General features: G+C 35.3%; 5 protein-coding genes across 12 annotated transcripts; 1 reads left to right on the forward strand and 4 right to left on the reverse strand.

Annotated features, from left to right (window-relative positions):
* Window positions 1-1,858: 1,858 nt before the first annotated feature.
* Window positions 1,859-5,700, reverse strand: LOC122014705 (beta-glucosidase 13-like). The gene is made up of 13 exons (XM_042571077.1): window positions 5,429-5,700; window positions 5,242-5,311; window positions 5,115-5,173; window positions 4,948-5,023; window positions 4,778-4,855; window positions 4,607-4,694; window positions 4,263-4,515; window positions 3,741-3,856; window positions 3,398-3,615; window positions 3,052-3,083; window positions 2,744-2,846; window positions 2,344-2,452; window positions 1,859-2,250 (listed from the first exon to the last, which is right to left on the reverse strand). Exons 1-13 carry the CDS (start codon window positions 5,672-5,674, stop codon window positions 2,082-2,084), a joined length of 1,617 nt encoding a protein of 538 aa, XP_042427011.1. The 5' UTR covers window positions 5,675-5,700; the 3' UTR covers window positions 1,859-2,081.
* Window positions 5,701-6,284: 584 nt separating this feature from the next.
* On the reverse strand, window positions 6,285-8,915 carry LOC122014706 (AT-hook motif nuclear-localized protein 9-like). Of its 6 annotated transcripts, XM_042571082.1 has the most exons (7): window positions 8,868-8,897; window positions 8,687-8,747; window positions 8,164-8,608; window positions 7,681-7,733; window positions 7,319-7,456; window positions 6,900-7,055; window positions 6,285-6,663 (listed from the first exon to the last, which is right to left on the reverse strand). In XM_042571082.1, exons 3-7 carry the CDS (start codon window positions 8,588-8,590, stop codon window positions 6,412-6,414), a joined length of 1,026 nt encoding a protein of 341 aa, XP_042427016.1. In that variant the 5' UTR covers window positions 8,591-8,608; window positions 8,687-8,747; window positions 8,868-8,897; the 3' UTR covers window positions 6,285-6,411. The 6 variants fall into 6 exon arrangements, with proteins under 6 accessions (XP_042427016.1, XP_042427014.1, XP_042427015.1 ...); XM_042571080.1 differs by having other exon boundaries at window positions 8,164-8,747; window positions 8,868-8,915; XM_042571081.1 differs by lacking the exon at window positions 8,868-8,897 and having other exon boundaries at window positions 8,687-8,830.
* Window positions 8,916-10,025: 1,110 nt separating this feature from the next.
* Window positions 10,026-16,430, reverse strand: LOC122014707. Of its 3 annotated transcripts, none has more exons than XM_042571086.1 (7): window positions 16,149-16,430; window positions 15,842-15,927; window positions 11,722-11,868; window positions 11,543-11,630; window positions 10,935-11,058; window positions 10,468-10,738; window positions 10,026-10,313 (listed from the first exon to the last, which is right to left on the reverse strand). In XM_042571086.1, exons 1-7 carry the CDS (start codon window positions 16,273-16,275, stop codon window positions 10,212-10,214), a joined length of 945 nt encoding a protein of 314 aa, XP_042427020.1. In that variant the 5' UTR covers window positions 16,276-16,430; the 3' UTR covers window positions 10,026-10,211. The 3 variants fall into 3 exon arrangements, with proteins under 3 accessions (XP_042427020.1, XP_042427021.1, XP_042427019.1); XM_042571087.1 differs by having other exon boundaries at window positions 11,549-11,630; window positions 16,149-16,429; XM_042571085.1 differs by having other exon boundaries at window positions 11,522-11,630; window positions 16,149-16,429.
* Window positions 16,431-18,072: 1,642 nt separating this feature from the next.
* On the forward strand, window positions 18,073-21,685 carry LOC122017377 (chloroplastic group IIB intron splicing facilitator CRS2, chloroplastic-like). Its single transcript, XM_042574975.1, has 8 exons — window positions 18,073-18,411; window positions 18,516-18,600; window positions 18,823-18,890; window positions 18,965-19,015; window positions 19,088-19,161; window positions 19,972-20,030; window positions 20,116-20,192; window positions 21,297-21,685. The coding sequence occupies exons 1-8, from the start codon at window positions 18,157-18,159 to the stop codon at window positions 21,411-21,413; spliced, it is 786 nt and encodes a 261-aa protein (XP_042430909.1). The 5' UTR covers window positions 18,073-18,156; the 3' UTR covers window positions 21,414-21,685.
* A 3,089-nt stretch (window positions 21,686-24,774) lies between these two features.
* On the reverse strand, window positions 24,775-27,136 carry LOC122016643 (polyadenylate-binding protein-interacting protein 6-like). The gene is made up of 3 exons (XM_042574014.1): window positions 27,007-27,136; window positions 25,460-25,876; window positions 24,775-25,294 (listed from the first exon to the last, which is right to left on the reverse strand). The coding sequence occupies exons 2-3, from the start codon at window positions 25,865-25,867 to the stop codon at window positions 25,211-25,213; spliced, it is 492 nt and encodes a 163-aa protein (XP_042429948.1). The 5' UTR covers window positions 25,868-25,876; window positions 27,007-27,136; the 3' UTR covers window positions 24,775-25,210.
* Between the last annotated feature and the right edge of the window lie 67 nt (window positions 27,137-27,203).

Below are 27,203 nucleotides of genomic sequence, written 5' to 3' on the forward strand. Positions count from 1 at the left end.
ATGTCGCCAACTATTATTGCATCATACAATTTTTTTAATATTATAATTACTATAAATTTATGGAAAATGATTTTATACTATCATATTCAAATTCAGAATTGGCGTATTTCCCACATTAAAATTTCGAGAAATAAAACATTAAGGGTGGTTTAGTTTATCCCATTTTTATTTTTATTTTTATTTTTATTTTCTGGAAAATATATGTTTTTTATTTTTTAAAAAATAATTTTTTCATATTTTTCGTTTTCTTAGAAAATGCTATCTCATTTTCTTAAAAATGAACGTGGAAAATACAAACCAAACGTGTTTTTCATTTTCTCAGAAAATGAAAACAGAAAATAGCGTGGAAAACGTAAGGATGCGTTTGATTTGCACCGTTTTCATTTTCATTTTCTGGAAAACGCGCGTTTTCTAGAAAACAGAAAATGACTTTTTGTCATTCTCTGTTTTTCTAGAAAACGATAGTCAATTTTTTAGAAAACGCGCGCGGAAAACGCAAATCAAACACCATTTTTCAGAAAACGTACATTTTCTAGAAAATGAAAATGAAAAAGACGCGTACCAAATGCCCCTAAACGTCTCCTAAATTCCTTGAGTACCTAGATCTACCACTTTTACTCTGACAATTTAATAATTAAGTTTTAGAAGAATTATATTCGCTCTAAAAATATTGTTTTTTATATAAATTGAACAATCGTGTCATATGCATCCCATGATCCTCAATTGATTATTGTTAATATTTACTATTTCACATGACATTTGACCGACACATTGATGTGATGCATTAAAGCCCAGCACAATACTTAATGCACCTCTCATTATGTGCACATTAATTTATAAAATACATATTAAAAGATTAATTCCATGAAAGGATAAATTAGTGTCATAGTAGCTACTAATTAATCAAAGCTAATTTAAACTTTAGCTTAGTGTGTGATATACTAAATTATCCCTAATAATAATAATAATATAATATGACCAAAATGAATGGATTGATATCATAGCTCAATCATTGTGCAAAAAATGATATAAATTAATTTGGAAAAAAGTTGGCCATGGAGATGGAGGAGGACCACCTAGAAATTGAACCAATATATTTTATTTTAAATTATATTTAATTTATACACTGCCAAATATTATTTTTTTAAATAAATTAATGTTGTTTTTTCGCCCATACAACTCTTGTCTCAAGCGTGTTATGGCTTTCCGTGGGAAGTGACTAGGTGAGTTGGCGGTGGATAACTTTATTTGGCAAAAGTTATATTTAAATTAAATTGCATAAAAGGCAAGAGTTTAATACAACTTTGGCCAGTTAATTTGTCCCTCGAAACAAATAAAAATGCTACGTGCTTTCAAAATTTGGGAAGAAAATGATGGGCATTAATTAATTGATTTTTGTGTTGAATTATATATTTGTTATATTTTAGGGAGGAGATAGACCAAACAAATTGATTTCATTTTGTTTGGAATTGCTTGATTTGGACTCTTGTATCATATTCATGAGAGTTCTTAGGGATCGTAGAGTTGGTGAGATGTTGATTTCAACAAGGAATATTTAAGTTTATGGAATACTTTATTAAATGAGGTTGCAAATTAAGGGTTTTAGTGTGATAGTGTGAATGTGTAATTTAAAGGGTTATTATTGGAGTTTCCTCCTACCTCTACTATTTGTTCAAATGATAACAATTATACTAATACTAGTTTCATAATAATAATATTAGTTGTCCCCAGAACATGGCTCAGTGGTCAATGCATGGAAGTTTGTACAATGTTGAGGATTAAAAAGACCCTTAAACTACTTAGTCAATTCCAAACATTATTGATTAACACAGAGATATGATTTTGACTACTTCATGTTAAACAGTTATCACTAAAATATTAAGTAATAAACCTTAATTATCTAAAATACATTATCTAGTGATATCAAGTAAATTACCACCAATGCTTTATTTAATAATATGTATTAAATAATTTAGACCGACCAATATAGGATTACATCACGAGTAATTCACTAATGAGTTATAGCAATTTCCCTAATTTCTGGTTCTAATAAAAACAAATGAATTGCATCAAGATTAAATTTAGCCTTTTAAAAATTTGGTGAACCAGAAGGCAGATTTTTTGGGGTATCTCTTCAAGCCATGCTTATAGTCCACAAAGTTTATGCCAAACCTCACAGTGTAGCCTGACCTCCATTCAAAGTTATCCAACAAAGACCATGCAAAGTACCCTCTCACGTCCACACCCTCCCTACAGTCAAGCAAGACATAATGCCAATTAGAAATTGTGCCATTTTTATTCTCCATTATTGATTAAGGAAAAAGAAATGAACGGAAAACAAACCTGATTGCTTGATTAAGGTAGAAGAGATGCTGTTCAAAGTAGCTTGTTCTTGTATCATCCTTCAGTGCCTCTTCCAGTGGTAGGGTGTCATTGTTAACTTCATCAACTCCTGGTCAATTTACAAAACTCAGCAAAACACATTGAAAATTTACACTGTTATTACTTCAACCATTTAATTTCTTTGATAGAAAAGTATCATGATACGCACAGCATGCTTACCACATCATTGTTCCATTAGATATATTAATACCTTTTAATAGTTAAGGGGTGAAGTGACAAGATTTTTAAAAAACTGTAGGAGGTATTTTAATGATTTTTAAAACTGCAGGGGACATTCTTAAAAGATGGTAAATTATTTTACATAAAGTAATTGTATTTTTTTTCTAGAATAATAACTCACCGTTCTCAGTAATATATATCACTGGATTATTGTATTTGGTCTTTACATGGAGCAAGAGTTCTTTCAAACCTGGTGGATATATGAACAGCCAATCTGAAGCAGCCTACAAATGGGGGGAAAAAACTTCAGTTTGATTAAAGGAGAAAAGATCCTGTTGACCCGGTCAAAAATGTAGATCAACTTAATTAGTGCTCTTCTCTAATAGAATCAGACCGGTTTAATAGGCTGGACCACTGTCCCAAGTCTACAAACGCTGAAAAGAAAACTGAAATTCCACAATGGTTAAAATAGATATGTAACTGTCTCACCTTAGGACCTATAAGAACTCCATATCTCTCCCCTGTTTCAAAACATGGACAAGGTAAAAAGAACTCACTCAAATTCTCAAAATAAATTAATATAAAAGGAAACTCTATTGTAGCCTCCAAGTTACTTTTTAAAAATGCCCTCATGATATACTCCCTAGAATTGAAAATTATGCCACCAACAAGCAACAACAAAGTTAAGTTAATGGAATGATGATACGGCACACAAATGATCTCATTTAAATTTGTCTCTGGGTCAATTTGACGATTTTAAAAACTATGGGGATGGGCCATTTTGAACAGCATGTAAACCTTGGGGCAAAATGAAAATATCCCATGTTATACATACCTGTTTGAATAACATGCTGGTCACTATAGAAGTTAGGGTCTGCATCAGAGGATGGGCGATTGCTGTAGGCATACAGGCTGGTGTAGTAATTGATTCCGATGAAATCAAATGATCCTTTTAACATCTGGGACTGGCCCTCTGTGAACTTTGGCAATCTGTCTTTCACATTGGTCCTCATGCTTGTAGGGTAATCCCCTTGAGTTAAGGGGTCCATTAGCCTGCATATGTAGAGACTGGTGAACCCCAGACAGAGTTATGACTAATAAATAATGGCTTTTATATGGCTGCTGTTTTGTTTTATAATTATTAGCAAAATATGTGATGATATCGGTGGTTTACTTACCATCCAAGAATGAAGTCAAGAGACCTGGATGCAGCTTCATAGTCGGATTTTGTTCCATTGTAGGGTAGAAACCAATGGGAGCATAGGGCTATCCCTATTTTACCTTTTTGTGTAGCCTGAACTAACGATGTTCTATAAGTTAGATTAGTTATTTAACATGATTTTACATAAAGAAGATGCCACAAATGTTTATTCATTTCAGATGGTAATTGTTTGCTAGGTTGTTAAACTTCTATAACAGTTTTTGTTAGGCCACGCTAAGGATCAGGCACAGGTAGAGTGTTGACAAGGTGATTTGTACAAATTTTTACACAAGATAAATAAAAATATCAAGTGCCCACTCGAAGTGTCAATGTTACCAAAAGCATAAATGAGGAATTATCATAATTAGGACACTTGTTGAACTAGACTTATCCATGTTACCATCTTGGCCTTTTAAGTTCAGAGTTTTAGATTCACGTGAAATCCTAATCTGACTGGAAGCCTGAATAAACATAGAATTGAGTACAATGAGAGCAGTACCTGGAATTTTTCTCTGAATAGAGTCACAGCGGTGGCATGAGTCAGAAGCTGATGATGAGTAATTGTATAGGGATCCCTACCCAAATTTGCAGCATGACACTTGACTGATGCCCAAGGAAAACACTGCCCTAGTTTATTACCATCAGGGTATGCCATCAAAGCAAAAGTCCATGGCTCATTGAAGGTCATCCAGTGCTTCACCCTGTCCCCAAATTCCCTAAAGCAAACCTCAGCATAATCCCTGAAGTCTTGACTGAACCATAAAATAAAAAGAAAAGGAGATGTTAATTTTCATGCTCAGATTTATCCAAAACTTAGGAAGTGCAGGAAATATATATACTCACATAATTAGTTGGCTTAAGAAACCTTCATATTTGTTCTCCAATCCTTGAGGAGAGTCCCAATGGAAGAGTGTCACAAATGGCTGCAAACCTGCAAATGCTAAGAATGTCTTTTTCTATGAGAAAACAAAAGGAAAATAATCAGATCAGGGTCAATGAAATCCTATCTGAGACCATTTGCTATGAGCTCGTTGATGAGGTTATTATAATAATTGACTCCTTCCCTATTTACTCCTCCTCTTATGCTTCCATCTGATAATCAAATCAGTGAATCACAAAGCATTAATATATAAAAGGAGATTTTTTTTTTTTAAAAAAAAAAGTTAATCCTGCTCAAAAATTACTTGGTAAAATCCTGGACCAAGAGATGGAAAACCTGTAAGCATCCATGCCCATTCTTTTCATAATGCTCACATCTTCCTGTGTTTTGAACTAATTGTTAATATTAAGTTTAAATAAAGAGATTCATTGGAGCAAATCCCTTTTAGATGAAGATGGAAAAAAAAACTACCTTGTATTGATGATAGGAGTCCACTGCTACATCTCCATTGCTTCCATCCGCTATCAACTCTACTCAAGAACAAACTTCTTTAAATGTAAATTTAATTAATGCGGGGAGAAAAAGGGGAAAACAAAACCTGGATGCCTGTGAGTGAGAGTATCCCAAATGCTCGGTCCTCTGCCACCTTCATTTGCAGCACCTTCATACTATCACCATTGAATAAAAAAAAACCCAAATAAATAAGAATTTTACTAATGTGTTTCTTTTTTACTTCTTTGAAAGCTCATTTGTGAAGAAGATCGAGCTATCCAGAAAAAGGATACCTGATATGCGGAGCTCGCGGTCCCAAAGATGAAACCTTTAGGGAAGGAGTTCCGATCGATCTGCAAAGCACTCGGTTTCTCATCGCTTTTAGCAGGCGTCGGCAATGTCATCGAACCCTTGATGATGAGATGAGGGAGAAGAAAGCAGCCGACGGAGAAGAGGAGAAGAAGAGGAAGACGAAGCCTTGTTGCGATCCGATTTCCATAAGCCATTATGGTTGCAGAAGGGGCTTGTTCTCGCATCATCAATGTAGGATAGGAAGTGTGGCATCCACATAGTGTGGTTTATTTGAATAGAAGGGTAAAAAGATGCCTTTTAATTTTTACTTAAAAATAATAATAACATTGCATATAAAAAATATTTAATTTGTATCTTGGCCCACATCCCTGATCCCCTATAGACCAAGTTCGAGCATTTTTTTTTTTAAAAAAATATTATTAAATTAAAAATATTATCTAATTCTTATAATATTTATAAAGCTATATCAACTTTAGTAGTATTTATTTTGTATCTTGTCAATTTTTGGTATTTAAAAAAATAATTTATTAAGAATAAGCATTCTAAAAAAAACTTGGGCCTGCTGTGATTTATTGGCATCTCTATTTGATGCAATAACCTGTGAATAAAATACGATATGAGGTAGATCAGATAGATTGGTAAACATATACATCTATGCATATATTTTTCTTAAAATTTTTCAAGATTTTTGAGAACAAAATAAGCATTAATGCAAGTAAGAGATGCTTAGGTTGTTTAAACGTAGAAATTACAAGCCAAAGAATTGCGACGATAACAACGACAACAGTTGAAAGAAACCAATGGCATGAACTCAAACTCGTGCCAAATTAAGCAAAATTTGGGCAGAGAAGAAATATATATTGTATGATGATCTTTCATCGTACATTCTGTCGACACAACTCCATGTTCCCGCAATAATAAAGAAATGAAATCAGAATGAATAAACCTAATCTGGCATTAAATATCAGAGACGTTCAACCCCACCCCGTTCTTGATCGAAGTTACGTTTCACTGGGCGATCTAGTGAATTGATGTCACTGCATATGGCTGGGCTCTGAATAGGAGGGTTCATAGGGTCACCTGACGGTACACTAAAGGCTGCCCTTGAAGAGGAGTTGCCGGTGTTTGTTGTCCCGCCGGAGACAAGATTTGGGGATGGAACAGCATTAGTTTCTTTTAACTCCAACCTGCCAGGTATAAAGCTCCCAAGAACTACCTGCATAAAAGAGTTGAGCATGGAATGATCATAATTTTCATTGTAAATGATGACTCTTGCCCTCGTATTCATCCAATGCAATCGACAGATTTCGTAAAAGATGAAAACACTGGAAGTATCCTACGATGAAGTAACTGTGTTTGTTTTTTATATTAGCCATTGGTGAAATATGGTGCTGAAAGTTTAAAGAGCAAATAAATTGATAGGGTCAATTGGTTTATGATGCTTTAACATACCAGAACTGGTGATGCTGCTACGAAAGACCCTGCTATTCGACCGCCTACGACATTCCCCTTAGAATCAGCTACTGAGACGGTCAATCCGCCCATTAGGCTCTGCCGATCACTAGAATTGTGGAATGAACCCGTCAATGACAAGATCTCGAACCAACCCTGAACACAAGCACACAGAATATGCATTATAAGTGATTGGCAGGGTCGACAAGCCCAAAATGAAAGAAAATCTAAGTTTCCTTTTAAGTTTAAGAATCAAGTCTAAGTTTATGACAGAAGACTGAGATACTATTCAGAAGGATTGATTAGTGGTGCAAGCCGATCGATAACGAATGCCATAATCAAGCATCTTCTTGCCAATACAAAACTGATGTATATCTTTGCAAACTATATCACCCAATAGAGACAATGATGAGACGAACCTCGTAAATTACCATTCCACAAGCAGGTATGATGGAAGGTTGGAAAAGAGTTACTTTAGATGCAACACCAGTTGCTGAAAGAATGGAGATGGTTTGTGATTCAAGCTGAGAAAATGAAGAAATTTTTGCAAATACATCCTGCAACCAGCTATTTCTTGTCAATAGCAGATAAAGCGAACAACATGTGCATTGCTAGTTAAATTTTAAAAATCAAAAGATCAACTCGGGTACCAATCAACCATTTTCAAATCATCTATTTGAACATAATTAAACAAAGCTATGAAGCAAATATTGATAGTAACTGATCATCCTTGGTATAGAAAGTGGCTTCAATATGAGAAGAAGAAAATGGGGGTATTTACCTCTCCTTCATTTACACAAATTAAATGAAGACAGCTTCCCAACTTTGCTGTTCCTGTAAATCATAGTTCAAATTTTAGAGATAAGGAGATCAAATTACTGGAATCTGCAGCGAATGATTCACAACAAATGCAAATCCCAAAATATGAAAACACACACACACTAGGGTTAAATCAAATACAAAAATCAGAGTACAAGGTAAGAAAGTATAAATAGGGTATCACTCTTTCAAGTTAACAATGTGTTTTACGCAGGAATATAATCTGAGTCAGAAAGATAAGATTTACCAAGTGTTTTGTCATTAATAGAGTAAAATTCCCTATAAAATAAACAACTTGGTTTCAAGCATCGTTGGGATGTCGAGCAAGAAACGAGCAAATGCAACTAACACAATTGACACACAGAGCCTAACTCCACCAAAGCATACATATGGATTCACTGCTCCATGACAACTGCTAATAACTGAGGAAAATACAGATATTTACCTTGAGCAACCATTTGATGCTTCTTGGTAGAACCAAGTGGGCGGCCCCGTCTCTTGGGACCATTAATCAGTTCAGAAGAAGACAATAAAGCAGATGATGATGAAGGGGCCAAGATAGGGCCATCTGGTCCGTACTTCCGGGGCCGCCCTCGCTTCCTCTTAGTTTCTGGCTCTCCTGTGTTCGGATTCAGACCATTGGCTGTTTGAGCCACGGAGCCACCATCAATGGCCTCGGGATTGCCTCCTCCTCCGCCACCGTTTCCTTGATAAGAAGGCGGCAGCTGAGGATGAGCAGCAGATGAACTGCTTATCATCGTCAAGAGCAATGGGTCGTCGGTTAAATAGGATGATGACCCGCCGTGCATCGCCATCGACTGCAAATCGATGGAGGAGGATTCTCTAGGATTCGCAATGCTTTGTCCTTCCATGGCCTCTAAACGGATTATCTATCAGAAAAATGAACTTTTGTAAAAATCAGAATACAAGAATTCCAGTAGGGGTTAGACAGAGGAGGCAGATCGAACAGAAGAGCCTTTCTAAACCAATATTCTCAAAACCCTGAACCCTTTTTATCGCCAACCGAATCTGGCAGAAAAAACAAACAAACAAACAAATACAAAGTCACCAACAAGAAAGGAAAATATAAATCGAAAACTTAAAGCTATTTCCAAGAAAGTAAAAGAAGAAATAAAAAAAAATCAAGACCAGGTAAACGCAATCGCCAGGTAAATCTGAAAATTTCTCTTATCCAAATATGGATGGCCATCACAAATATTGATGAAGATAGGGGTACAAATTCATTGAATTTTAAAATTTGATTCGATTTATTTAAAAATTTAATTTTTTTCTTTAAAATCAGTTAATTTGATTGAATTTTGTTTTTAAATTTTTTTATTCAGTTAAACAAAATACATTTAAATTTTTTTTCCCAAAAATGAAATTTAAATTTTATTTTTTAAAACTAAAATCAAATTTTATTTAAAGAACTGATTTTATTTTTTAAAAAATTGATTTTTTAATTTTTTTGTAAAATCAGTTAATTTGATTTTTAATTAAATTAATCGATATATTATCAGTTATTTGATTTTTTTTAATTCGATGAGTTCGATTTTTTAAAAAAAAATTGGTTCGATTATTAATTGGATTCTAATCAAATACTCACCGCCAGCACAAGAAACATGGTTTTAGACAATAATTTAGGGGAATAAAAGAAGTGATTTTAAATTTAAGAAATTGAGAAAACTTACCTTTTGATAATTATTTTTATAATTCGATCATATTAAAATAAATATTTTTTTAATTAAATTGTCATATTAAACATTATAAAAGTCACAATAAAAAACATATTCCATCAATATTAAATACAAAATACTATTTTTTATATAATTAATTAAGTTAAATCAAACAAATACTTTATATTTCAAATTAAATAAAAATAATTTATTTAGCAGATATAATAATTCTAATCAAATAAATTCATTGTTTTAATCGATTTAAAATTAATTTAATGTATTCTATTTAAATATATTATGATATTATTTAGAAAATTAGAAATAAATTTTAAGAAACTAAACTCTAATTATTTTTCAGTTCTCACTTCTCTTATTCTTATTCTCTGATCCTGATTCCATGCCCCCTCTCTCATGCCGCTTGCGCCGCACCACCTGCTTACTTTGCTGTTACTGCTTGCCGCCTGTCGTCGTCTGTCTGCAACTCCTCTTCTCTCTTTTTTTTTTTTCAACCTCTCTTTCTCGTCTCTTCTCCTTTTCTCCTCTCATTTCTTCTAGCTTTCGCCGCTCCCTCTCTGTTTTACTGTCTGCTGCACGCCGCTGAAGCCAAGATCATCTCACAACGTGCCGCCCGGCAGGTAGAAGGCAGTGCCGAATACTTGATTTCCACTATATTTTTCTGCATATTTACAAAGCAAAGCATCGAGCGTACCTCTGACAGAAATGTCGTGGCCAAATTGGACACTTTATTTTTTATACATGCCTATATACGATCCGTCTCTAAAGTGCAATGCTAACTTAAATGTCTTCAAATGTTGAACTACAGGAGTCTAAGCGACTTTAGCTGCTGAACATGCTCTTGTGGTAGCGGTGGCGGGCGCCAATCGGTGCCCTCGTTATCGACATCTTCAACGACGTACTCCTGATGTACATGCGCACAGTATTAGAAGGTTCAGTATAATTTCTTGAGATTCTAGGAAGTAATGTAGATGATTATAGTTTCATCATTACTTTCCAAGGCCATTCAGAAGTGAAAATGGAGATTATTCTTTAACAATGAAGGAAACATAACTCACTTTTGTTAGCATTCGTTTAGCAAGTATATGGTAGTGGCGCTGCCAGATTCGTTGGCCGACCATCGTTGCCACAAGAACACTGTAGAATATGCCAATGACAGTGAAGAGCCCAAGAACGACGAGTGCTACGATAAAAAGTAAAGGTGGCCCAGCTTCGCTGGCCCCTCCTAAGCATCCACATTCTCCAGCTGAACTCGCACAACTCTCAAAGCATGTAGTGCAGTCAGTCCACATACAAAGAGTCCCCGGGAGATGACAGTCGGCATACATTCTGAAACAACAAAAATGAGACAATATTACGGAGAAAGTATATGGGCATGCATGATGAAGAAAATGGAGAGAAAGAAAGGCATTTTTTTTTTTGTTTGATGGCTGTTGTAGTATAAACAGAAATGACTGTGTATGACAAATTGCAATGACTTCATAAATCTCAAAAGTCAGAGGACTAAAGAAAAATAGTTGCAAACCCAGGTTGACAGCAACAAAGGCACAACTCTCTACATGGCTGAACCAGATCATTACGCACTCTTCGATCATAGCAGGTAATAAAGCATCCAGATAATCCTAGTAGAGCGAAAAATGATAGAGCCCCTGCATTTGCAGACAAGATTCATTAGGAAAATACACGAAAATGAGATGCAATGTCGTTTCTAAAAATCAAGTATGAATAGATAGATAAGTATAATATATTGGTTTATAGTGGAAATGAGTTGTCGCAAACAATACCACAGATAACGGGAACATAGTTGTGACTATAGTTGGAGTTGCCATTGTTTGAGTTACTAATGGCCTTAAGGGGAATATCATAGTGCTTATTGAGTTATGTAGTTGGATATAACCAATGAGTTGCATGAGAAAGCCTAAGAGTAAATTACTGATCCAATTTAAATACTGAGAAGATAGGCCTGATCTAAAAAATTGTTGGGTAAAAGCATGGTTTTAACTAGGATGGCTTCAGAAACACATGTATGTGTATCATGCATAAAATTGAAATGACTTGCTTTGCCCTCTTTGACCTTTATTGATATTAGATCTAAATAACATTCACACAAACCGCATATATAGTAGAAACTACTTTCACCGTCAAATCCCCAAGCCAACCGCAACCAATTGTCTTGAGAACGATCAATCAAGTAGACCACATAAGCCAATAGAGAGACTATCTGTCCAAAGTTCACACAATAATGATCAGCGACAAACAAATTTGTTAAAAATTAAAAAAAACATCATAAATGGGATGAAGTTCAAGCTTACAAGTTGAACGGCTGCAAATACAACTAGTATATCTCTAGTGACGAAGAACCGAAATTTCAAAACTCTCCATTTCCTATCTACATGAACATGAACCCTCAAATAATAAGGAGCCTTGCAAGTCGTGCAATGTGCAAATGCAAAACCTTCCTGAGAAAACAAAGCATGATAGTCATTAGCTAGCCTGTAGCATGTTTTATTGTGAAATTATTGACTGAAACAAAAACACCGCATTCACTAAAATATATGACTCCTCTGCATGAGATTCCCACCATCTCCAACAGGAGGCACAGAGGAAGCCTTGATTCTGATCTTGTACACATGTTTGACTCAGTGCGGAGAACCAAAATGTTGGGTTCGGAGCGTAGCGGAAGATAGATCTTTTCGTGGTACATATAGTTTTATATAAAATAACATAAAAAACATACCTCGAGTTCTCGATAGTCGTGAATGACTCCTCTAGTGGTATTCACGCACACTAGATCACGAATTTGATATGATCCGTTAGGTGTTAGCCTCTTAGATCGACAAAACCTTGGAAGCACTACCGATCTCTTCCGATAGAAGAAAGCGAAGAAGAAGTTGACGATGGAGAAATGGAGAAAAGGAATTCGTCCTTTGAATCTTTCCGATGATAAGTACTTATAGTCTCCAAGGAATACAAAGAGTTAAGGTCTCAATTAATTCATCATTTATGATCTTCATTAATTAGGAAGATGAAGAGTTATAGCCTTCATAAATTCTTTATTTACGACCTTCATTATCATGACTTTTCAAATTCTCCATTAATAATCATTATGATGACTCTTCGAATTCTCCATTAATTATCATGATTATGACTATTCGAATTCTCTCTTATTTGTATCAAATAAATCCATATTTGATCTTTGATCTAGACTAGCTTCTGATATTTCAAAATTAATTAATAATCCATTTAATTCTTATTCTGAAATAATCAATTGATTAATTTTGAAATATACTCTCGTGTCTTAAGGCGATTTTCAGTTTCCTATACCAATCCAGGTAGTTGGAACCGAGGAGTATATTCTTTTTCTCGAGAATGCTTCACGGTGATAAGGTACTTGTGTTTATCATTAAAATTTAAAGCAGAGTTTTAGTATTTATGGAATATATTTAATAAAAGTCTTTTATAACTCCTATTATTTTATTCAAGTCCAACAGCCCCACTGTTAGAATCGAAAATTGGTTGGTAACAATTCCTAATAGGACCGAAACCCTGAATCATATAAAATGCACAGCTGTACCAACATGCCTTAACTTGCCAATCACAAATTTATGTAATTTTCGGTATATTCTTGTTGAGTCTTATATTCTCAACACTTGCCCCTCAAATAAATTAACCTTAGCTGAGCTAAACAAATCAACGAATTTAAGTTAAGTCGGCCCACTAATAATTATGCTAAACTATATATGTTTTGACACAAGTCAACAGCTAAGCCGTACCGACTTATGTAAAAACACTAACTATCATTATAGTTATTAGTGGAGGACATTTAACAAATTTTGACTTTAATATATTTAAGGGATTTTATAATTATTAAAATGTCTCACCATGATTAACTTCTTGTGCATTTGCACAATCTCATTACGAAATTTATCTCCATTAATCCTTATAGTCTTTTAAGACAAATAGGGCCTCGGAGATTTTAACATGTTAATATATTTATGCCATAAGGAATTTATATCTAAATTACAACATGTATTACTTTACAGGTTTTAGACAAAATTCATTTCTAACATGAAATGTTAAGGCATATAACTTGAAATAAAGAAATTAAGATTTCTTTGAAATCTCTCGAAACATTGATTCTTCAAATAAATTTTGAAGAAGAGGTTTCATACTATATGATCAAACCACGAATAAGCTCTGATACCACTGATGGAGTCGAAGCGCAGCGGAAGACATATAATGAATCATGATTTTTTTCATGGTACATATAGTTTTATATAAAATAACATAAAAACATACCTCAAGTCCGTGATAGGCATGAATGATATCACAGACAGATAAGAGCCCCACGTGTGACTCCTCTAGCGGTATCCATGCGCACTAGATCATGAACTTGATATGATCCGTTAGGTGTTAGCCTCTTGGATCGACAAAACCTTGGGCACTACCGATCTCTTCCGATGGAAGAAAGCGAAGAAGAAGTTGACGAGGGAGAAATGGAGAGAAGGAATTCGTCCTTTGAATCTTTCCGAGGATGAGTACTTATAGTCTCCAAGGAATACGAGGAGTTAAGGTCTCAATTAATTCATCATTTATGATCTTCATTAATTAGGAAGATGAAGAGTTATAACCTTCATAAATTCTTTATTTACGACCTTCATTATCATGACTTTTCAAATTCTCCATTAATAATCATTATGATGACTCTTCGAATTCTCCATTAATTATCATGATTATGACTATTCAAATTCTCTCTTCTTTGTATCAAATAAATCCATATTTGATCTTGATCTAGACTAGCTTCCAATTTTTCAAAATTAATTAATAATCCAATTAATTCTTATTATGAAATAATCAATTGATTAATTTTAGTATCCACTAAAATAATGAAGGTCTCAAGTCAAAAGATGAGTTACACTTGTTCATAAGAGAAATAACCAATGATGCTTAATATGTGGCCTCCTCTTAAGCAGGTCGTGTCCAGTGTATCTCTAAGCTCAAGGCACCCCAAGTACAACTTGGATATTCATCCCTCGGTCTATCTCGACCTACTCATACTCTGCGTTGATCTAGATATCCATATCCCCTCTAGATATCTATCTGATCAAGGACTATTTTCAGATTAATATACTCATTAATCTGTGAGATTTTATCATTAATCATATACGTACAGAAAAGTAAATAATTAATGATAAATACTTGCATTTATAAAATAATTATCCAAAAAATACATAAGGAATATCTTGGTACATAAGTGCACACACTAACACAAAACACATCTTGCTTGAAGACAAACCGATGGTGTGCACATGCTTCTTCTAACTGCAACTTGATCCTTCCACTGTGACTGTCTTCCTAATGACCACAATGCACCATAATACTCACAAATCCATGAAAACTGGTCCACCCCCATTCAAACCCTACCTGCAATGACCCATTGCAAAGCAACAAATCCAAACTTTCAATTACAGATTCTGATCATTGCTCTAAGCAAGATTCGTCCATAATGTCAACCGCAACTAGATACCCAGCTGATCATGTACATTCTGATCGGCAGTTGTGTGAGCTACTGCAAGTTGCCTTTGTGCCTCCATCACCAATATAGTTTAAAAAGTTGTCATTTTTTGTGTTGTCTAAATCCATGGCAAGCAGATCGCCTCTGTTGCAGTCTGGAGGTTGGAGACCATAAATGTTCTTATAACTTCTATGGATTTTCTTTGAGCACTACCACTATTAGCTTTTGTTCCCAAATGATAGATGGACAATAAATGTTCTTATAACTTCTATGGATTTTCTTTGAGCACTACCACTATTAGCTTTTGTTCCCAAATGATAGATGGACAATGACCACACCTCACAAGCATTCTGCCAATGCAACCGTTTGCTAATTCTTTAGGGTGAACAAATATAATAATTATGCTCCAACTTAAGGTGGAGTGTTAGAAGTATTAGAATGACAAGAATGTTGGTTTAGTGGGTTCATCCAGTAATTAATAGTTCTAGGTTTAGGGCACAAACCTATATAATGATAATATCATGATTATGAATGCAATACATTATTTCCTTTCATCAAATTCTACAAAGACAAAAACACAACAAAATGGAATCAGATGACTACAGGGATAAGATAATAATGGTCAATATTTCTTTGTAGAAGGGATGGATGTATATATCAACAGTTCAATACTCTATGACCTAAATGCAACGATTATCCTCATCCCTTTCAAAGAAGAATTTAGAAAAAGTGAATTATATTCTGAAACTCCTCAATGCTTGTTCTTATCTGTTTATAAGAATACATGATTCGTAGCGGCATGCTCTTGAAGAACAACGAATCAAAGTACATATCCAAATATAAATTCAAGGATGAGAGTAAGCAGAGCGGACGTATAAAATCCCTAACCACACAAGACACAGGATTCGCTGTCTCACCTTGACAGATCGCCAGTGGTCCAAGCATTCACGATGGACGTACTTGGAGGTCCCCTTGCACTTGCACGGCGATATGAAATCCCGCCCTGAAGGTTCAGATAGATTATTTTCAGTTGCACAATAGAAGTTTCCAATCACCATGAAGGATTACAAACAAAAATAACAAATCAAGAAACCAGACGTTTTGACATGAAAACACCAAAAATTTCCACAAAATTCGAAGACGCGACATCAAAGAAGCAGTCTTTATTAGTTGCCAGAAATAAAAGCAAATAAGGTAAGTAGAGGGTGAGAAGAATAGCTCGACCGTCGGTTTCGAGGCAGATCCGGCACTGGAATTGCTCGCCTGGGCCAGCTTCTAGGTCGATCTCGTTGGGGTCAGCGACCGGGGCCGGCGGCGCAAGAAGAGAGCTCTCCTCGTTCGCCATGCCCATGGATCGAAGCCTCCGTGGATTTTGATACAATTAGATAGATAGAGAGGGACGGCTTCGCTTCGAGGATGGAGGAGGAGGAGCCCTTCCTGCTCCTCTCACTCACTGATTCGCCTCCAGGCAAATACACGCGACAGTCAAATGGGCATTAAAGGCAACTACGTGTAGAAATCGCCTTAGAATTTAATGGGCCTGAGCCTGACGCGTTCAATGAAACCTCTCCAAATTAGGCAAATCAGGGGGAGTAAATGGCTAAATTGTCAGACTTTGGTGTAATTAAATTATTAAATAAATGTTTGGTTTTATTTCGAATAGCAGTAACGGAATTGTTTTTATTTTGAGCTTTTAACCAAAAACAAAAACAAAAACAAAAACAAAAAAAAGAGAGAGAGAAAAAAAATTCAATAAAATTTAGTTATTAGAAATATATGCCAAGAAAGCATGGATAGGGATTAGAGAAATTGATGAGGTTAATTACTCCATAATGAGAAAAAGGAAAAAAAATATAAGGGAACTAATTTTTGTTCATGATTTCTCTAACAACTCTATTTTCTCATGAATTATCTAACTCAAAAAAAGGTAAGACAGACCAGTGAGTAAACCTCTTGCGAATACGAGGGTCTCAAAAAAAGATTTGTTGTATACATTTTATTATATTTTATAAAAGATTGTTTTTAAACACACAACCTCTAAGTCACATCTAGTAATTTTATCATTGCGTTAAACTCTTTTTCTTTTTTTTTTTTAATTCTCTAACTATTGCAACAAATATCCTTTTTTTTCACCTCTACATCTATGTCATTACTTTGCAAGATATTATTGTCCTTGATTTTCCCTCATCGATAATCCTATACAACTATTTGCCTTAATCTCATACAATAACACTTAGGTCATCTCCCATGCAAAGTTTTTAAAGAGATTTGAAAAATGAAAAAACTGAACAAAAAGTATTAATTATTGTGGATGCAAGGTTTGAGCTTTGTATTTTAAGAGTAATAGTGAAATTTCAAAGTTATTTTTTTCTTTGAAATTTATGCAATATGCATGTAGTCATGTAATTACATGTTATTAATTAGATCACTTAAAAATTATTTAGAACTCTAACTATTGGAGCTGTTTCAATAGGTTTTTAGAATGTTGATGTGGTATGATGTGACATATTAGAATCATAAAAAAAACTTTTGTAAAACTTTAATCATTGGAGATACCCTTATGACGTATTGCTATATTTGTTTGTTTGCTTATAGGACAAAGAAAACCTATTAGGAGCATAAGGTAATTGATATGAGCAAAAGAAATTATAGTAAAAAGATGATTATGTTCTTAGCATATGTTTCTTATAGTCCATGAGTCAGTCAAGTGATTAAAAAGTAAGAGATTTTTTTTTTTTTTTTAATGACGTTTGTCCGTTGAAAATTGGACATCGATATGGATAAAAGAAAGAGCCATGCTAGCTTATTGTTTGAATCTCCAACAAAACCATCCGGTTAACTACATTTATCATCAAGTTAGATATTATTCAACCAGGTAGACTTGGGTTGCACTCCATCGTCATTTTTATGGATTCGATAAATTATTATATTTTACATAAATCTTTAATAAAATTAATTTATTATAAATATATTTATAAATTTTATTTTTGAACATATTTTTGTTCATTCTTTTCCATTCGCCCTGAGTTTAAAAATATAAATTGCTTTCATTAATAGCTTCGTTTTTAGCTTCTGTAATCCATTATTTTTCATAATCCCTTACAACTTCACTGGAGAACAAAAACCAGTAGCTTGGACTTTTACATTTCGAGAGGCGCAACCTGAGCCAAACACCTGCCAGCCCAATTGAAAACCCAAGTGCGGAACCGCAGCATCCACCGCACAGATCCAGATGGCTTCGTTGGCCGGTCTCTCTTCTGCCACCGCCGCTTCGTCCCCCTCCTCCTCCCTTCCTCTCCGCAGCCCAATCCCTTGCGAAGCCACGACAAGACGGCGGCACCTTCTTCTCCCTAGTCGCTGCAATCGCTTCCGACGCGCTGTCGCCTCGCTTCCGGACCCCAATGAGAGAACCAACCCGGAGTACACGCCGTGGCTAATCGCCGGTCTCGGAAACCCCGGAAACAAGTACCACGGAACCAGGCACAACGTGAGCAAGCTCTTCTAAGGATGATGGTTTCTTGCATGATTAGATTAGCTAATGCCTCTTCTGATGAAACCTAAAAAAGAGTTTTTTTCCCTCCCTCTTTTTAGGTGGGATTTGAGATGATTGATCATATTTCTCGAGCTGAAGGCATTACCTTAAACAGCATCCAATCCAAGGCATTGATAGGAATTGGTGAACAGATCGAACACCTTTTCTTCTCTTTTATAGTGTTTTAGGAATCCTGACGACTAATTTGCTCAAGACAAAGTAGAAATTAGGAGAAAATAATAGGGTTTAAGAGATTGAAATTACTTGAAGAGTTATGCATTGTGCTCAGATACTGTGCACTAGATAACATACAATTCTAAACAAATATAGCATAATATGAACATTAACAGATGTCTGGAATGGCAGGTTCCATCGGGGAAGTGCCAATTCTCTTGGTGAAGCCACAATCCTACATGAACTACAGCGGAGAATCGGTTTTCTACTTTCTCTCAATTTCTTTCAAAACTATTCTCAATATCAATACGTATATGATAAGCTTTATATGTAGGTAGGGCCACTTGCTGCATATTATCAAGTGCCATTACGGCATATTTTACTTGTAAGTTAATGAGCAGTAGCTTTTTGCATTGATTTTGAGATGTTATATTATTTCAAAGTTCTTCTTCTGTAGATGTATGACGAAATGAGTTTGCCCAATGGTGTTTTGAGGGTTCAGCGAAAAGGCGGGCATGGGCATCACAATGGGTTAGTGTGTTCTTTAATTAATCCATCACCAGTTTTGCAATACAGCTCTGTTTGTAAACTAGAAGCTGCATCACTGGATACAATATACTCATCATTTATGTGATATCCACTTCTCTTTTTCCCTGTTAATTCGGAAAACTGAAGTACTTGCTTTACAAGGCAAGTTAATGGAAGATTAGGTTCTCAAGATATGTCATTTAACTGGTTTTAATATAATATACTATATATTTGTTCTTTCTTTCACAAACATGTCCATGTACTGTCACCTTCATTAGTTAATTTTGTTTGAAATTGCTCACACGATTTCAATTTTGTTCTATTTCGCAATGATTTGTTTTGAATAAAATGGTAAGCTAAAATTTGATTGCGATGGATGAAAGAAAAATTAATATACTTCCATAAACATGGTCGTGGTCTCTTAAATTGATTGTTGCCCGCTTCTTATATCAGTTTCTGTGGGTTTTTCTAATTTCTCTGCTATTATTACCTTCTTTGAGCTTGTTTAACCCTGAGGTCGTATAAGTTCTCTCTTAGAGGAACAAACTAACATTGCTAACTTGCTGGTTTTTCAATTTAGCGTCAGATGTCTACTTCCATCATGCCCCTTATCTTCTCGTGACTGTAATTGAAACCTATTGCAATTATCTATTGCTTTTTGTTATATCATTAGAATTACCCATGTGTTTACTATTACTATCATTTCGTAGAGCAATTCCTCCCCTGCATATCAAATTCTTTTATTTCATACTATTGTACTTTGCATAATTTCTTTTGATCAGCTTACTAATTCGTATAAACTATTTATTGCAGTGTAAAGAGTGTAATTCATCATTTAGATGATTGCCGAGACTTCCCTCGACTATGCATTGGTTCTGTCACATCATCTCATTCTTATTTGGTAGTATAGTTGTTGATGACACTTACCTAGTAAAATAATTATACTCCAAAATTTAGGTATTGGCAATCCACCTGGAGCTATGGATATGAGAGCTTTTCTACTACAGAAATTCAGTAACGAGGAGCGCATACAGGTATTAAGTTACATGTCTTTTTAATCGTTACTATCCATGAAGCTTTTGCTTGCAATTTAAATTAAAGAATGTGAATTCAAAGGTTCCATCCTGTTTTCCTCATCGTACACTTCAAATGCAACCTATCTTTTGGGACACTATACCGTCAAATATTGGGCTCTGTATATTGTTTTATTGATTATCTTTCTTGAGTTTGAGCAACATAGATATGTTCTAAACTGTTTTATAATAGAAATGTTGTCATGATGAAACCTTGGTGAAACTTCAAAACTCTTATGAAGAAAAATTATCAATTTTCATTAAGGTAATCGTAAAAGGGTCAAAGATATGTTTTGCAGCTAATATTGGTTCAAAATGCAAGTAATCAATGCCTCAGTTTGATGATGCAACAAAGAATTGGAGAATTAATAGAGTTAAAAAGCAATATGATTAAATGAAGTCAACAAAGTTGCACTTGTAATGGATATAATAGATTTATGAGGCACATATACATGAGTTAAACTATTGTTCTGTGGCCTTCCAATTTTGGGTGGTGCGAACTGTTCTTCTGAAGAATCAAGATGCGAAACAACATTTGATACCACTTCCCCTCGAGCCAATTCTTATACACCCTTTAATGTTGCCGCCACTTCTATTCTATCTTGGAATGCCGCCACTGCTCCTCCATCTCGAGCTGCTTCATCTTCATCTCAAGCTGCTTCTACTGTCCAATGCTCTTAAGGTTTCCTCCAGCGCCTCCAGATAAGTAGTTCGTCTTCTTCTACTTCTTGATTCCTTCCTCTTACTTGAGATCTTCTTTATTAAATTCCTCCTACCTAATCAGGGCTACTGACACCTGCCTTGGCATGTCTATGTTGTTTCAGTCAGCGACTGTCGACTGATACCCAGCTTAGAAAGATATTTTAAACCTACGATATACCTCATGTTATCTCTAATTGCAGCATTAGAATTTGACACCCTCAAATTGTGCAGGCAACTCAGTTTCTAAATGACGTAATTTAACAAAATGTTGTATATCAAGGAATGACGAGGTTTCTGTTAGGATTCACGAATAATTCTTAATATACGAATTGAAATATTGGGTTATTTTTTTGTCTTCAATAGATGGATTCTGCTCTGGAGCAAGGGGTGGATGCTGTAAGGACTCTTGTATTCAAAGGTTTCAGTGAAAACCTCCATCGATTCAACTTGGTGCAGAAATACAAGTACCACAAAGTTTGAGAATATTCAAGTGCAAATACATAAATTGCAGAAAGGGTTGATGCAAAGCTGAGATTTAATGTTTGATAATCTTTCCCCCAGAAAAAAGGGGATAGAGAAATGCATTGGGGGTGAAGGACTGGGCTCAAATTATTATACATGCAAGGGCAAAGTCATCTTGTATTCTTTGTTCTGTAATCTTAATTTTACTTTCTAGAACGATCATTGTTATTTACCTTTGCTTGTAATTGACTGCCTTGGAAATACAAAACATCAGTTAAAAAATTATTTTATGCCCTTTGTGGTGCACCAAATGGGCACAGAAGAGACAGAATAAAAGAGCAGAAGAGTGTAATACTTGTGGGTGATGGAGCACAACGCATTGATTCAAATCAATACACCAAAACAAAGAATCATACAAAGAAAGTTTTGCTTCTGATTTCTAAAGCAAGCAAATGGTGGCATGAACATGAGAGTCAGAAACTTTTGTTAAGGTCAGAGAGAAGTTTGCCCGCCCTCCTGCTTGTCAATATGCAACGAGTGATTCTTCTCTTTGCAAACTTTCGTTTCAACTTTCAGCCACTTTTATCATAGTGCGGGTGACTAAACAATTATTTTCCAGAACATTCATCTCTTTCACTTTTACTGTAAATAGTTGCTTGTGTCAATCAAATGATCCAACTCGAAACATGATTAATAAAAATATTTTATGAGATATTTTATACTGATTTTATGAGTTTTTTTTTATAAAATGGTGAAGTACGTATGCTCTCTATATTTTTTTTGGATGACATGACATGACATGACAAGACAAGAAAGCTGGACAGAGATGATGCTGGAGACACCACATGCATATCAAACTTTGAGGGACTCCAAATTAGGAGACAGGGATAAATCACATCACCATGATTGATCATCAGCTTCACTTCTTCCACAGTGTTGTCCAAAGAAAAAAAACTTGAAAAGACCAATAATTTCTTCAAAAATTTGACTGTGTTTGATGTAGTTCTTCAAAAATAATTTTGACTGTGTTTAGTTCTGTGATAAAATCAAAAGATAGAATATTTCGTAATCTAATAAAATTTCCTCAATGTCTCAATCCCAAAAATTATTTATATATATATATACATATACACACACGTCACGCAGAAACAGGAACCCTGCCTTGTCTTTTGCTGCTTGAGCTTCTACTTAACTCTCTAAGGCTGCCTTCTTGATGCCTTCTCTCTACCTCAATCACCACACTTGAGAATTGAGCCCATCAAAACGATCGTCATATTTCCCTGCCCAACTCTTTCTTGTTTCATTGCAGAATTTTGACATCAATATGTATAATTCCCTTGAAAGATGAGAAAACTGATGTTGATGAGGCCCCCTTACTCATTCTACTGCTTGGTGATCCTTTTTTACATCATTTTGCTTTGCTGCAGCTGTCCTCGGACGTCACCAGCTACAACTCCGACGAGCCCAGAGCCTCTTCAAGAGGGCGAAGCGACAGAGATGGCCGTCAAAAGAAGGCCGGTGGCGATGACGGTGGCGGTACTGCCAATGCCAGATGGTAGGGAGAGTAAGAGAGTCATTCCAAGTTCCCCGGATCCCCTTCACAACAAGTGATCATATTAATGTTTTCGCTGTTCAAGAGATGTTTTGTTTTAAATTTTTCTTAATTAACCATGTATTTCTTTTAATCTTTTCCTGAATATAAATCTTGATATATCGTATCAATCAGTATATATTGAATTTATGTTATTTTATATTTTATCGTTATCATTGTGTTTTAGACGGAATTAGTAGGTAGAGTAGTCTATTATTACCTACCTATCAATGATTCAATGGGACTTATACTCAACTTTTTTCACATATAAAACCATCCAACTTAATTCATGAGATCGAGAAGATATTTACCACCACTGATAATAGGAATTTCCCTCTAGTAAAAAATTAGTAGAAACTTGGGCCATTTTTGTCTTATAGCTTTCAATCTCACTCTCCTAAGTTGATTTTATAATTAATATTTCAAATAAAAATTGTAATTAAAAATTGATTAATAATATATTTGATATTTTTTTAAAAAAAAATCTTTAGAAAAAGTTAGACAGAAAAGAAAATCAAATTCTAATTGAGTTCGAGAATTTGTGCATCTGGAGAGAAGAAATGGAAGGCAGGAAAGGAGTGTCGGAGACTTCGTTTGCTAGGAAGAGAAGATAACAGAGTGCACTGTGACAAGAAGTTGACGTAGAAACAGAGTTGTTGGGTTTGTAAAAATATGTGGAGGATAAGATGAGGATTAATAAAAATATATAAGGATATTTTAAGAAGAAAATTGTTAAAATAAAATTTTTTGCATGAATGTTCTTTGTATCATGCTAATTAGAGTATTAGACCATGAAATCATACCATTTTCTAAGCTAAATATCGTGAGTTGGGTTGGCATTTCTTTGGTTGGCATTTCAAAGAAATAATCACTAATTAATTGCAATTGTCATGATATTTCATCTTGCCGAAACTTAATTATACTTACGGAGAGAGCGAGTTTGGGGAGTAGGAAAAGTTATCAAATGATATATTTCATTGTTTTAGGTTTTATCTTTATTAACTATTTAAATATTTTTTTTATGATGATTAGTTTTATTTAAATAATTAATTCTGTATCATTATATTTTTATTTAACAGTTACATCACTATGTACGCACCAGTCCATCAACAGGCTGAGGCTGGAGGATCCTGCGGCGGAGATACCCAAGGTGGGGACCACCGATCTGTGGCACGTCATCAACTTGGGCGACGACCACCACCGGCTGCACGTCCAACTTGGGATGTTTCAGGCGAACGTCGCGACGGAGCCGCTGGACCATGGCGGCGTTCTAGAGCTGCATTACGGCGGCGAACGACGCCGTCAAGTGCAATTTGACAGCGCACGCGCCGGGGAAGGTGGTGACGGCGCCGGTCGGAGCACGAGATAATCAGTCTCTCTCTCTCTCTCTCTCTCTCTCTCTCTCTCTCTCCTTTTAGAAAAATGTTTAGCATTAAATTGGTTAATCTCATCATGCGTTTATTAAAAATTTATAAAATTCAAATTTTTATCTAACCTAACGATCATCATATACGTATTATCTTCTTTATAAGATTGAATTAAAAACTAAAGACAAAAATGAAATCTTTATGATCCATTGATGATGATTAATGTTTAAGGAATCAAACTTCAAACCCATAAATATATATAGAGAGAGAGTAGTCTGTTGATTTGCCATGCTGAAGTTAAGAAACATATGAATAAAAACATATTAAGTCACTAATGAATAAACTGTCTTTTTAAAGTTGGATATTCAATTCAATGCATGCTGAGCACTGTGTGGAAGTATGTTTTCACAAGAATTATTAATTGGTTTAATATTTTCTCCATTTTAATGGGCCACTGCGTTTGTTACCTACACATGCCACAATGCACCAAGACATGGTTCTAAAATTCAAATTGCACTGAGGATCACATTTCCATGACCCACTAAACGTCCAATCATTCGTTTAGATCAAATTTCACAAAGAGCACAAACACGCTGACCTAAATTCTCCACAGACTAGCCTGAAGTGTACCATCATTGGAGCAATAAAAACATGACCCCTTAACAAGCAAGCAAGAAAACTGTACAGCCACTACAACATTACTGGTGCTTTGTTTCAGAAGAAAACCGTGTATTTGAACTGTACAAAACTTGTGGCCAATTGAAAAGGTGATGGAATTTTCAGTCAAGCTTTACGATGGAGCATTATCTCAGAGGAAGCAAAACAAAGGGCAAGTCGGCTACCCACATCGATTTTCATCAAGTTGAATGAAAGCCAATATCAGAACTGCCATCAGTTGCAGCTGCAAGTTCAGTTGGATAGTCAAGTGCATCAACATCGCTCTGCAAATAACCATTCGATGAGTCATTTGTCTATATCGATATGAAGTGCTTTGTCTAGAAAGCAAAATTAATCACGGTGAGTCGGGGAGAATGAGAGGTTTTAATTAGCATGCTGCCATTTAATGATCCTTGAATATAGATAATGAAAGAGACAAGAAACTTTACCTCAAACTGCTGCAGCGCATCAATAGTATCATTGAAATCGCCTTGGTTTATGGCAAGCAATTCGGAGAGATAGTCCAAAGAGATATCAGGAAACGCCGATGAAAGACAATCGAGTATCGCAATGGAATCGTCCAATTTACCAAGGTCGTCTGGAAAGGTAGGATTGTTGAACTCTCCAACTTTTGAGGATGATTCACCAGAGAGACTGAGTTTTTGAAAGCTCTGGATGTCATAGTTGAAGGAAAAGGATTCCGGAAGTTGATGCTCTAAAGAGTTCTCAGTAGTCTCATTGTTTCCAGCAGCAGCAGTTGTTTTCTCTGAAGACCCATCTCTTGTTTCAAAAGGAAGTTTAGTAAGAGGTACATAAGGAGTAGCAAAAGGATTCAAAGTGGATTTCCCTTGCATCATTTTGATCAGCTGAAGAAATTTCAATGAAAAACATAATTAATTAAAATTAATTTTAATGAAAGAAATATCAGAGTTGAATTCTCTAGTTAGACAGGATCCGGATCATTCTTCAAAAAAAAGGAAGTTTGCACAAGACCCAAAATGAGACTGAATAACATCTGAACATTAACTGATAGAGAGTGAAAGCTACGATTAATAATAGTAACATTGAATCAAATGGTTTTTTCTTTTAATTGTAATTTGATCATAAAGACAGAATGAATAAAACCTAAAAGCACAATTCAATGAGGATGTTCTACTCGATTATCAGATACAAGCATATACAATCTGTGTATATAGTGGACAATACAAAGGGATCAAAATTACAAAAAAAAAGGTAAAACAAATTATCAGTAAATCATGCACTGTATAACCATAAAACGTAGACATTGTGAATCTGAAGAAAGTATTTCGTCACTAGCAATTACAATTGACATGCTAATATGCATCTTGGTCTTCTTCCATTGCCCATGCAACTCTAGCAAGGTCCTAATTTTATTTTCTATCCGCCCAAAACATTCATAAATCGTTCATCTGGGTTCTAGAAATTGTAAAACGTATATCCTCCTGCTTATGCAAATTCGACCTAACTACCCAAATTCATTTTGAAGAGAAAATCATCTCGATTATAGTATATACAGAAAGGCGATTCTTTGCCCAAGAAAATTGCAAGATACAGAAAATTCATTGGGGGCACACCACGATGCAAAGCACAGGGCGATAACTTCATTGGCCAATTCAATCGCGCTTGGGTTAGCTTCACAATCAACCTTCCCTCTCGTCTCTTATCTCTTTTTCACATTCATTCCATCTATCCTTGAAATCAAATTTCTAGGGAATTCTTCAACGTCACCACCACCACCACCAGCACCCCCTAAAAAATCCATTTGACCCAAAAGAAGAAATTTCTACATCTTGAATGAACTAATGACCATAACACTTGCAATATCAAATACAAAAACAAGGATGAATTCAGAAATTCGGATACCCTTGGCGGGAGATCGACATGGCATAGAGAAATGAAAGGAAAAGGACGAATCACATCGGAGATCAACCAAAATCCAACAGCAAAACGAGGCCAAGAAACGATCGGAACTCACCTCGAGGGGCAAACTGCTCGCTCTCAGATCTCCTCTGCGTCCTGCTTCCTGCTTCCTGCGTCGCGTCGCACGAGATCCCCAGGGTGAAGGGAGGGAAAAAGAAAGTTGAGTGGCGGTCCACCGCAGCAGCCTTATTTGTACAATTAAAGAAACAGTTTACGGCCGTCGGATCATGGAAATAAACGGCCTAGATCTTT

This window comes from Zingiber officinale, chromosome 8B (assembly GCF_018446385.1).
Source record: "Zingiber officinale cultivar Zhangliang chromosome 8B, Zo_v1.1, whole genome shotgun sequence".
Taxonomy (NCBI): domain Eukaryota; kingdom Viridiplantae; phylum Streptophyta; class Magnoliopsida; order Zingiberales; family Zingiberaceae; genus Zingiber; species Zingiber officinale.